We start from the raw sequence: 12,821 nt of genomic DNA, 5'->3' as shown, positions 1-12,821 counted from the left end.
TCTTTCTTTTTTCTTGCAAATATTTACTCAACGGATTGCCTTTCTGACACCGTTCCAAACCACTGTTTGTCTACGAGAACAACAAAAACAATTATCTAAAAGACGTGTTGCTGCGTAAAGAGCTTTCCATTCAGTCCCGCTGTCTCCGAAACTATGAGTAAATCAGTAACAAAGAATTAGTGGGAAAAGAAGAAGAAGAAAAGAGATATCTTGTACAAAAAGCAACCGCCAGGTAGTGTCTTGTGGGCTTTGCTTTTTTCTCTCAGGAAAAAACAGCAAGAAGAAGGCACGGTTCTTTTTAAAAGAAGCTGCCGCTCGGCCTGCCAAGCCACAGCCATGCAGTGTTTCCCGCCATCAGCCTTGAAAAATCCACTGAAAAACGAAACCCAGTCTGAAATAAAAATGAACAGTACGGGATAATAGGCCACGGTGAGCGTGTTTCGGCCTCAGGCCCTCACTCGATCCCTATTTTGTGCTCTGCAATGAAACGGGAACTTTGTTTTCGCATTTTACTGTTGTCAATCCGACATTCAGAAGACCTTTGCTTTTGTCATCATTTTGACCACCAATAAATAAAAATGAGACTTTTTTAAACTTTCAGATCGCAAGCCCTTTTTGCTGTTGAAAAAGCAGGCCGGCGTCGATATCATTTTTTCCCCGCAGAAGCGGGAAGGGAGGAGCCTTTCCCCAAGAATATCTGCAAAAACTATGGTGAACGCAAAGCCCTGCAAAGATGCCACGAGGGACGGCGGCCGGGCAGGGCTCACCGCCACGCCAACCCCTTAGCAAACCAAGCCCTGGCGCATGCGGATGATCTGCAGCAAGGCCGCCTGGACGTCTTCATCCATGTGACCCTGCAAAGGGAGAAGGGGTGTCCGTCAAAACACAGGGAGAGAGACTCTGCACAAGGCTTCCTTTGGAAACAGACCCATATTCTCATATTCTCCCCCCCCCCCCCCCCCTCTCTCTATCTATATATATACTAGTTGTGCCCGGCCACGTGTTGCTGTGGCAAAGTATGGTGGTTTGGGAAATAAAGTATTTTATATTATCTGCTTAGAAATGGATTATATTAGGCCCTGTAAAGAAGTGTGTTTTTATTTTGATTTATAGATGTCATGTTTGTTTAATTTCGTTTTAAAAGTCATGTTTAACTATGTTTAAAAGGGTAAGTATTAGTTACCAGTGCGAGGGGGATGGCAGCCAGCTCACCATTCTGAGGCAGGTTACCATAGCAACGAGGGCGGAGCCAACCGCCGTTTGGAATAAAAGGCGGGAATGTTTTAAAAACAGTTTAGTCTGTGATTTTTAGTCACAGGGAAGACACTGGTTCCAAGTTAGGGAAACCAGGGAAAAAGCAGTTCAATCCACAGTAATGTTATGTAGTAATTACTGTATTTACGAATTTAGCACCAAAACATTGCAACATTGACTACAAAACTCTACTGTATTTATGAATTTAGCACCAAAACATGGCAACATTGACTACAAAAACAATGACTACTAAAAGGCAGACTGCCTTGGATAATACAGAACCTTGGATAAGTGAAGCGTGGATAAGTGAGACTCTACTGTATATATATACACAGTAGAGTTTCGCTCATCCAACCTTTGCTTATCCAATGTTCTGTATTATCCAACGCAGTGTTTTGCAGTCAATGTTTTCAATACATTGCAATGTTTGGGTGCTAAATTCGTAAATATACTAATTGCTACATAACGTTACTGTGTACTGAACTGCTTTTCTGTTAATTTGTTGTAAAGCCTGATGTTTTGGTGATTAATTTGTAAAATCATAATGTAATTTTATTTTTAATAGGCTTTTTTCTTAATCCCTCCTTATTATCCAAGATTTTTGCTTCTCCAAGGTTCTGCCAGCCCGTTTATCTTGGATAAGTGAGACTCTACTGTACTTCTTCCATCTCGACCCAAGAGAACAGACTGAGAGATCGGAGCAAGACCTACCTGGACAGCACTGAGGAGGTGCGTTCGATATATGGAGATGACCTCTTGGTGCTGCCGCTCAGCATCCTAGGACAAAGGAAGGCACCGTCATTTCCCAGCATTTTGCTTTAGAGCTTAGCCAACCTCCATGTGTACGAGATGGGACCCTATTCTCATGCATGCTGCTGTCAATCCCAACCAGCCCTGAGCATCACCCGCAAGTCACAGGTTTTGACACCACTTCTCAATGGTCTATACAGGGAGATGCAATTTGACAAATAGCCTGGGCCTGAGCAAAAGGCACTGATTGGAACCAAATGGGTTAATTTTCCCTTTGGCTGGCAAGAACTGTCCTCCTGAAGGCAAGTTTAAGACAATATAAACTCCTTTGCTTCCACTAGACGAGGCCCCTGTAACTGGTCAAGTGTAGAGGAAAACAATGGCGTGGGCTGCGTATTCCTCCAACAACGGAAAGAGACCTTCGTTTGCAATCTCAGGCAGGTGACATGAGCTTCCGGTCAAGTCCTGGCTTCATTTTAAAGAGGCTGCGGCTGTCACCTGGGATGGCGACATCAGGGCCGGGCTGTGGCGCAGCTGGCTAATAACCAGCTGCTATAAATCACTACTGACCGAGAGGTCATGAGTTCGAAGCCTGGGTCGGGTTAAGCCTCCGACCATTAATAGCCCCGGCTTGCTGTTGACCTATGCAGCCCCGAAAGACAGTTGTACCTGTCAATTAGGGAAATTTAGGGACGCTTTATGCGGGAGGCTAATTTACAACACCATAAAACTGCCAGCAAAACACGAGGAAAGGAATGAGGAAGTACAGCCACTAGTGGACAGTGAAGCAACAGCTCCCCCTGTGGCCGGAATCGTGAAGCTGGAAAAATGTTAAAAATGCCTCTGGAGTCTGTCTAATGTATGTTGTTTGTCTGTTGGCATTGAATGTTTGCCATATATGTGTTCATTGTAATCCGCCCTGAGTCCCCTTCGGGGTGAGAAAGAAGGGCGGAATATAAATACTGTCAATAAATAAATAAATAAATGACCCAGACCTTTTTCTTTTCCACAACTGTGATGTCTGGTGTGTTGTGTTCAGGAACTTGGTCAGTCTGGATTCAGAAGTCCCACAGTATCTTTGTGTGGTCATTCTCCAATACTTTTGCAGGTTTGTGATCCCACCAGTTATTATTATTATTATTATTATTATATTTCTGTACCCGCTTCCATCTTTCCAAGGGGACTCGGAGTGGCTTACATGGGGACGGGCCCGGTCTAGGTACAACCCACCCCACGGTGAGCCCTTTGCTTGGCCTCTTCTACTTACAGCCAGCTGCTGCTGTAGGGTCTGCACTTGGCCCTGGAGAACTTCGACCTGCCGCTTTGCGGGGACACCACTGTTGTAGGTCAGCTGAGAGAGACCGTTGAGGGCCTGCTTCAGCCTCTCCACGTCATTGAGCAGCTCGGTGATCTTCAAGAGAAACAGAGCCAGAGTTTTATCGATAAAGAGCATGAACCGCACAGTCCTTCTTCCGCCCACACACATAGAATCCTAGAGTTGGAAGAGACAGCATGCGCCATCTAGTCCAACCTCCTGACATGCAGGAAAAGCACATTCAAAGTATCCCTGACAGATGGCCATCCAGCCTCTGTTTAGAAGCCTCCAAGGAAGGAGCTTCCACTACACTCCAAGACTAAGAGTTCCACTGCTGAACAGCTCTCTCCTCCTTATGACATCTTTTCACATATTGATACATGGTTTTCATGTCTTCTTTCAACCTTCCCTTCTGCAGTTTTTAAAATGTCAGGAGTGACTTGAGAAACTGCAAGTCGCTTCCGATGTGAGGGAATTGGCCGTCTGCAAGGACGTCGCCCAGGGGACGCCCAGATGTTTTTGATGTTTTACCATCCTTGTGGGAGGCTTTTCTCATGTCCCTGCATGGGGAGCTGGAACTGACAGAGGGAGCTCATCCACACTCTCCCCGGATTCGAATCAGCAACCTTTAGGTCAGCAGTCCTGCCAGTACAAGAGTTTAACAGACCCAGCTGTTTAAGACGCTCCTCAGAGGGATTCATGGTCTCCAGACCTCTGATCGTTTTAGTCACCCTCTTCCTCTGGACATTGTCAATATTTCTTTCAAACTGCAATGCCCAGAACTGGTCACAGTATTCCAGGTAAAGAGGTCTGACCAGAGCCAAACAGGGGCACCATGACTTCCCTCGATCTAGGCCAGGGGTCCCCAAACTAAGGCCCGGGGGCCACATGCGGCCCATCGAAGCCATTTATCCAGCCCCCGGTGCGTGCCTTCCAGAGTTTTTCTTGTTTATAATAGTATTTGAATTAGTATTTAATTAATAATTAATTATCAAGGGGGGGGTGCTTTGCTAGTGCTTTTGGTGCAAAAAGGCAGAAAGGGGCTGGACTAAATAGGGCAAGGGGTCTCTTCTAATCCTCTTTATTATTATTATTATTATTGACACAAAGACACAGTATATATGCAAACAAGCAAACACAGCAAACAAGATATATATGCTGGATTTTATATCATAAAATCACAAGTTCCCAAGCGTTTAGGGCTGTGTGACGTATTATTATTATTATTATTATTATTATTATTATTATTATTATTATTATTATTATTATTAACAACATTGAGGCTGGGTGGCCATCTGTCAGGGGTGCTTTGCTTGTGCTTTTGGTGCACAAAGGTTGAAGGGGGTTGGACTAAATGGCCTAAGGGGTCTCTTCTAACCTTCTTTATTATTTTTATTATGATTATGATTGTTATTAACATTGAGGCTGTATTTGGTCCCGTTTGGGGTTTTTTAACTTCAAAATAAGAGATGTGCAGTGTGCATAGGAATTTGTTTATAGTTTTTTTTTTCCAACTATAGTCTGGCCCTCCAACGATCTGAGGGACCCCTGAAAAAAGTTTGGGGACCCCTGATCTAGACACTAGACTCCTTTGGACGCAGCCCCAAATGCCCTTGGCTTTTAAGCTCACCTTGTTGTCCTTGGCTTCCACCTGCTTGGCCGACTCCTGGATCCTCTCCTGCAGCTCCACGATGGTGCTGAGGGACTTGTCGCAGCGCTCCTTCTGGTCCTTGATCTCCTGCTCGATGCTGAAGCCCCTCGGAGACGGGGGCAGCTCCTCCGCCTTCACCTGGACGGCCTTCTCGCACATCCCAGCAGGCTTGGTGCTCAGCGAGGCCACCCTTTCGGCCATGCTGGCGACCTGGCCTTCCAGCCTGAGGGTCCCCGTCTTGTGTTCCAGCCTCTCGGCCTCCTCCCGGATCTCCAGCTCCCTCAGGGACTGCTTTGCGCTCTGGATTCCCGACTGCAGTGCGGCGACCTCCTCGCCCCTGGCTTGGCTCTCCTGCTCCTTCTCTTTCAGGGCGGCCTTCGCACTCGCCACCTCTCCTTCCAGCCCCTCCTTGACCCGCGTGTGCTCTGCCAAGGGGATGGAGGTGCCCCTGAGGTGGGCAAGTTCCCGCCGCAGCTCTTCGGCCTTTTGGCGCTGCTCCTGGTGACCGGCTTCCTGGCTGCTCAGCTCTGCCTTCAGCCCCTCCATGGCAGCGTTGAGCTCCCGCTTCAGGGCCTCCACCTGCTCCACTGGCACGTACTGGACCCGGAGGCGGCTCTGGGCTTCCTGGGCCTCCGAGCGCTGCCTGGCGCTCTCCTCCTGAAGCCGCTCCTTCTCTGACTGGGTCTCGGCAAACTTCTGCTGCAGCTCCCGCAGCTGCGTGTTGAGGTCTTCCACCTTGGCGGCGAAGGTCCGCTCCGTTTCATGCGACTTCTCCGCCAGGACGTAGTTGTGCCGGAGGTCACTCTGGACAGCCAGGAGGCCGGCCCTCAGCTTCTCGTTCTCCTGGCGCCAGGTCCTGATCTCCTCCTCCTTCCCAGCCAACTGCTCCCCGCGTTCGGCCAGCTGGCCCCGTAATTCCTTCACTGCGGCCTCAAAGCCTCGCTCCTTCTCCTCCAGGCTGGCCAGCGGGGCGTACTTGGACGCGATGCACTCCTGGATCATGTCAAGCTCCTGCTTCTGCGCCTCGATCTCCACGTGCAGCTGCACAACCTCCTCTTGCTTCTGCTGATACTTTGCAAGCATTTCCGAACTGCCGTTCCGGAGCTCTTGGATGCTTTGGTTCAGAGCCGCAACCTGGCTGTTGTGATCACGCATGCTGATGTACTCCCCTTGCATTTGGCTCTGCAGGGCTCGCAGCTTCCGTGTCAAGGCCCCGTTCTCTTCGGTGACTTTCAAAAACTCCTGCTTGACACCTTCCATTTTTTCCTTCAGATCGGAGAGTTCCTGCCCGGTTTTCTCCAGCGTGCTGTTCAAGGCAGCCTTGGTCTCCTCGTAAGTCTCAGATGGCACATACTGTTCCGTCAGGGCAACCTGGAGAGCGGTGTTTTTGGACGCAAGTTCAGCCACTTTAGCTTGCTCCTCCTCGCATTTTTGGCCCAGATCAGCAAGCTGCCTCTTCAGTTCCATCACGGTGGATTTCAAGGCCCCCGTTTCCTTCTCGTGCTTCTCAGGCGGGACGTAAATGGACTGAAGGTGGTTGACCGTGTCCCGCAAAGAGCTCTTCTCTGCCAGCAATCTCTCCGCTTCCCCTTTGCACCCGCGATGCTTTTCAGTCATCTCCATGAGTTTTCTGTTCAGCTCCCCAACCACCATGTCGTTGGCCTTCTTCATCTCCTCATTGACCTTCCGAGGCACGAACTGCTTGTCCATCTCGCTCCTGAGCGTGTCCACGTGCTGCTTGAGCAGGCCGTTGTCTGCCTGGGCCTTTTCCAGCTCCTTCTGCAGGGCCTGGTTTGCCTGCTTCAGCCCCGCCTGCGCCCTCTCCAGCTCCTTGCCCCTCTGCTCATACTTGCTCTTCATAAGCCTGTGCTCCTCCGGCCTCACAAACTGCGAAAACTGCACTCTCTGGCCCTCCAGGTCCACCCTCAGGCGCTGCGTCTCCCCCAACAGCTTCTCGCGCTCCTTCTCCATCTCGGCCAACCTCCGGGCCTTTTCCTCCACTTCGGCAGAGAGCGACGCCCTCATCTTTTCATACTGGTCGGCCAGCTTGGCTGCCGTCTCCTTCCGCTGCCCCTCCGCCTCTGCCGCCCTCCGCTCCCGCTTCTCGCGCTCAAACTTCAACGTGCCCAGTTCCTTCTGCAGCTTCTTGTTCTCTTCCAGCAGGTTTGCTTCATCTCTCCGGAACTCCTCCACCAGGAGCTCGTTCTGCTTCAGCTGGTTGCGCAACTTCCCCACCTCGGCCGAGGCTCCCTCGTACTTGGCCTTCATGTCCTTCAGCTGATCCCGCAGCTCCTCCGCTGCCTTGCTGCTGCCCAGGGCCGCCTCGCTGGTCAGGTGGTCCTTCAGGGCCAGGAAGTGCGTCTGCATCTGCTTCACTTTGCCTTCCGAATCAAACATCCTCTTCTGGACATCTTTCAAGGCGTCCTCCAGCTGCTTGATCTGCTTGTCGGACTCTCGCTTGGTCCGCTCGCACTCCGAGGCCAGGGCTTTGCATTCGGAGGCCTTGTGGGACAGCTCCAGCTGCAGCCGGCTGACCTCGGCCCTGGACGCCTCATAGCCGCTCCTCAGGCCGCCCAGTTCCCGCTTGAGAGCGTCCACCTCGGAGGCCGATGAAAAGCTCGGGCCCAGCAGCTCCAAGGGACGCACCATGGACCGGCTCTGGAGGCTGGCTGCCATGGGGCCAGGGGCCTGCATGGAACAACAAAAACATAGTAAATCAAAATAAATAACAACAATGACGACAACAACAGGCACATGGAGTCATTCATTGTGCAGGCAGGTTGTTTTACATTTAACAAAGTATCATGAAAAACACAAACGCTCCTCACAGAGCACCTGCATTGCACAAGGACCACCGTCAATCCCAAGTCAAGGAAAAGATTAAGGAAACACTGCCATGGGGAAGGTAAAGGACAGGCCCACTCGTTGAGTTCTTGAAGAGTCGTCTCCCCCACTTTCATAATACTAATAGTAATAAAACTTTATTTATACCCCGCCACCATCTCCCCGTGGGGACTCAGGGCGGCTCACAATGTTACAAAAGTAACAGCGCAAATACATTAACAATATACAAAGTTTAAAACACAGGCAGAGTCAGAGAGCTATGGATTAGGAGGAAAGCATTTATAATAAGGAGGATGTCCTGTATCCATTAAGATACAGAGTAGACTTTAAAAGGGGAATATAGTGCTTTTTTATCATTACAGTAGAGTCTCACTTATCCAACACTCGCTTATCCAAGCTTCTGGATAATCCAAGCTATTTTTGTAGTCAATGTTTTCAATATATCATGATATTTTGGTGCCAAGTTGTAAATACAGTAATTTCTACATAGCATTACTGTGTATTGAACTACTTTTTCTGTCAAATTTATGGTATAGCATGATGTTTTGGTGCTTAATTTGTAAAAGCATAACCCAATTTGATGTTTAATAGGCTTTTCCTTAATCCCTCCTTATCATCCAACATATTCGCTTATCCAACGTTCTGCTGGCCTGTTTATGTTGGATAAGTGAGACTCTACTGTAGTTCTTACATGGCCTGTCTGGATCCCTTTGGTAAGCAACAGACTGCCATGGCTAAAAAGCTAGTTCAAAACATTCCAGAGCTCACATAAATGTCAAGATGTGAAATACAATTGACTGTTTTATATCTGCAGTTGAATGTTGTGAAATACATTCTTTGAGTGACCTCTGGTTGAAGACGGCAAATGACATGTTCATATGCTGAAGGTATTTTCCTACTCAAAGAATGATTACACTTGTTCAGGAAATAAACACATGGGCACAAGAAGATGATAAAACAGAAGTTAAAACAAAGGTTTATACAACAGTAATAATATCAAGCAACCACCAATGCAATTCATTCAACTTCAAAGGTGGGGGGGGGGGGGGACTATAGCAGCAATCTATATACTGTATATAAAAGAGTGATGGCATCAGGGCAGCGGACAAAACAACAAAACTACAGGCCCCCCAACCTCGAAATTTGACAACACAACCCATCATTCACGGCTCTAGGTTGATACAACAAAAAGAAAAATAAAGTCCTAATTACAGGGAGAGGAATAATAGTTTTTATCCAATTGCTGCCAATTTGAAGGCTAAGCTCCGCCCACTTGGTCTCTTAGCAACCTACTCAGCCCAGGGGACAGGCAGAGTTAGGCCTCACTTAGGCCTTTTCCACAGATTATCAGATTTTAACTGGATTATATGGCAGTGTAGACTCAAGGCCCTTCCACACAGTTATATAACCCATTTAGAATCTTATATTATCTGCTTCGAACTGGATTATCTTGACTCCACACTGCCATATAATCCACTTCAGTGTGCATACTAAACATAAAGACAACCATACAACAGACGTTCAATACCACCACTACCTCAACAATTTCTCACCAACACCACCAGACAACACCACAGCAACGCGTGGCCGGGCACAGCTAGTATAAGATAAAATCATTAGATTAAAATACCCCGATGAAAGGAATCTAATAACATACCTAGTTGAATGGCTAATTTTAGATCTTAATCTGTTATCCTAACGTGGGCCTTTGCTCACCTTTCCCTTTTTTCTCACCCAAATAATTTTAGGTTCATTCAATGGCCCACGTATTCTCAATGGCCCCTATTTCTGAGTGAAGTACATCGCTGCTAATGCCAAACGAGCCATTTAAAGGAGTTCCTGAGGTATGGAGCAACAGAAAAACATGAACCAGAGCCAAGAAGCCCCCAGAGAGCTCCAAAGGCCAGGCTCAATGAGACGGAAAGCATCACGGCTCTATTTCACACCACGAATGCGCAAGTCGTGTTCGTACATGCGAGAAGAGACAACCACCGGATTACCTGCGGTTCTGCAGAATAGCCAGACTCCTGCTTAAGCAAAGCATCTTCTTTCCCTTTAGAAAAACAAAACAAACATGTTTCTTGTCTCCTTAACAAAATATTAGCAAAGTATCTATGTAAAATATGTCCCAGGAGGATAAACATATTGTGAGAGCCTCACAACAGGAAGACTCACTGTTTCCAAAACTGCTTCCGGATCCTGCGTGGTCACTCTGAAACAAAACAAAAAGGGAGCATTCAGACACAAAATACCCAGCCAATGAATGCATCAGCTTTTTAAGAACACAACTAGGTATTTCCCCCTCCGTTGAAGGTTCTACGCACCTCGTAGAACCTCAGCTTCGACTTCAGAGCCTCAAGAACTCGCAAACTTTCCTCCTGCTGCTTCTCCTTTGTGGTCAGAAGCTTCCTGAGCTCAGCCTTCTGAAAGTGAACACCAAAGGAATATCAATATGGAAACTCAACTTACCATATATAAGCCGACCCGACTATAAGCCAAGGCACCTAATTTTACCACAAAAAACTGGGAAAACATTGACTCATGTATAAGCCAAGAGCGGTAAATCTAAGAAATAAAAATAGATAATAATAAAATTACATTTTTGAATATTTACATAAAACAGTAATTTAAGATAACACTGTCCAACTCTGATTAAATCATTATTCTCAACTTCTTCAATGTAAATGTGCTTATGTATCCTTTTAATAATAATAATAATAATAATAATAATAGAATAAAATAATAAATGTAATAAGAGTAAATTAATAAATGTATTAACAATAATAGAGTAAAATAATAAATGCAATAACAATAATATCAGAACAAAATAATAAATGTATTAATAATAATAATAATAATAATAATAATAATAAATAGATTAAAATTAATGGAATAGTAGCAATAATAACAAGAGTAAAATGATAAATGTAACAATGCCAATAATAATAGAGGAAAATAATAAATGTACCATATATACCCAAGTATAAGCCAACCCGAATATAAGCCAACCAGGACCCTCACCTGAGTATAAGCCAAGGGGGGCTTTTTCAGTTCTAAAAAAGGGCTGAAAAACCTGGCTTATACTTGAGTATATACAGTACTATATCAAGCTAAAATGCCCCACAAAAGACAGAAGAATGCCACCCCTCAGGATCTCAGAAAAAAAGGAAAATATATCGATGAGGGGCTGCACTTTCTCTCTCTTTACCTCACTTTCCAGATCATCAGCAATCATTTGCTCCTGCAAAACAAAACAAAGACACGCCAAAGTCATTGCTTTAATTTACTATCAACTGCAGTATGTTTTCAAGTCGCTTCTGACAAGATTTTTTTAAAACCTCCAGAACCTTTGTTTTGGTGGCTGCCACAAACTAGGTTGAATTGGTTGAGACTCAATGAGATATTCATTAAAAGCTAGAGCAAAACGTGCTATAGCAGGATATCCCTCCCGCAGAAACAAAGCTTTGGCAGTTTAATAAACTTTTTCCATGTTTTTATGAAAGAAACATTTAGGACAGGGGTCCTCAAACTTTTAAAGCAAAGGGCCGGTTTACAATCCTTCAGACTATGGAGGGGCCGAATTATCATTTGAAAAAAAATACAAACAAATTCCTATGCACACTGCACATGTCTTATTTGTAGTGCAAAACAACAACAACACGAACAACAACAATGAAAGAACAATACAATATTTAAAAATGAAAACAATCTTAACCAACATAAACCTATCAGGATTTCAATGGAAAGTGTGGGCCTGCTACTGGCCAATGAGATAGTCAAGTTAATTAGGATTGTTGTTGTTGTTGTTGTTGTGTGCCTTCAAGTCATTTCAGAATTTGGGTGAGCCTAGGTCTAAAATTAATTAATTATTTACTTACTACATTTATTTACTACATTTATATCCCACCCTTCTTACCCCGAAGGAGACTCATAGCAAAATATTAGCATTATACATTACTATATTGAACTATACCACTATACTGTAATACTATATGTAATATATAACATATAATTAATATTATTATATGGCATTATTATTAGTATTATATTGTATAACATTATAATATTTTATCAATATTATATGTATATACAATATATTATATTATTAAAACTGATATAAAATATATTATAAAACTGAGGGCGGGGGCCAGGTAAATGACATTGGAGGGCCGCATCCGGCCCCCGGGCCTTAGTTTGGGGACCCCTGATTTAGGAAATGAGACTTATAAACCAGGCACAAAAGTCACGTTCCATGTATCTTCCTTTTTCAGAGGCAAAGAACAGGGAAATTGCAGTTTCCAGGGTGACTGTCACTCCCATGACTCTGACGGGAGAGTTACCTCGTTCAGCTGGAGCTGCAGGCCGCCGATTCTGTCCAGGAGGATGCGGTGCTCCTGCTGGATCTCCCGCAGCCGGCCTTTCAAGTCTTCGTTCTCTCGTTCTACCTCCTGGAAGAGAAGAAAAGCCCCCTGAAAATCGGCGTTACGTGGGGAAAGATGCAACAAGAGCAAACCCATCCCAGCTTCGGCAGAAAAAATGGAATGCAAAGATACAGAATGGGGGACGATGCCTGGCTAGACAGCAGTACGTGTGAAAAAGATCTTGGAGTCCTCGTGGACAACAAGTTAAACATGAGCCAACAATGTGATGCGGCAGCTAAGAAAGCCAACGGGATTCTGGCCTGCATCAATAGGAGTTTTAGTGCCTAGATCCAGGGAAGTCATGCTCCCCTCTCTTCTATTCTGCCTTGGTCAGACCACACCTGGAATCACACTGTGTCCAATTCTAGGGAGATGTTGACAAGCTGGAAAGCGTCCAGAGGAGGGCGACTAAAATGATCAAAGGTCTGGAGAACTTCACTTCATTTCACTTTATTTCTTAATTAGTTGCTCTCCACCAGAGTGCTCCGAGCAACTTACAATTTAAAATATCATTCCACAATATAAAAAACATTCATCATAAAAACATTCAACCCAAAAAAAATTCAACCTAAAAACATTCAACAGT

General features: G+C 45.6%; 1 protein-coding gene across 1 annotated transcript in view; it reads right to left on the bottom strand.

Moving 5' to 3' along the window:
• Positions 1-649: 649 nt before the first annotated feature.
• Positions 650-12,821, bottom strand: part of uaca (uveal autoantigen with coiled-coil domains and ankyrin repeats) — a 60,028-nt gene continuing 47,856 nt past the window's right edge. Inside the window, exons 11-19 of the mRNA XM_062963155.1 lie at positions 12,155-12,262; positions 11,023-11,055; positions 10,139-10,237; positions 9,990-10,026; positions 9,815-9,867; positions 4,950-7,658; positions 3,272-3,415; positions 1,966-2,031; positions 650-854 (exon numbers count right to left, since the gene is read on the bottom strand). Coding sequence (XP_062819225.1) covers positions 783-854; positions 1,966-2,031; positions 3,272-3,415; positions 4,950-7,658; positions 9,815-9,867; positions 9,990-10,026; positions 10,139-10,237; positions 11,023-11,055; positions 12,155-12,262 — 3,321 coding nt within the window. The 3' untranslated portion in view covers positions 650-782. The remainder of the gene's footprint in view (positions 855-1,965; positions 2,032-3,271; positions 3,416-4,949; positions 7,659-9,814; positions 9,868-9,989; positions 10,027-10,138; positions 10,238-11,022; positions 11,056-12,154; positions 12,263-12,821) is intronic.

Source organism: Anolis carolinensis, unplaced genomic scaffold (genome assembly GCF_035594765.1).
Source record: "Anolis carolinensis isolate JA03-04 unplaced genomic scaffold, rAnoCar3.1.pri scaffold_11, whole genome shotgun sequence".
In the NCBI taxonomy this organism is placed as follows: domain Eukaryota; kingdom Metazoa; phylum Chordata; class Lepidosauria; order Squamata; family Dactyloidae; genus Anolis; species Anolis carolinensis.
Note: the sequence above shows the minus strand (reverse complement) of the source record. Positions and strands in the feature narration are given on the sequence as shown.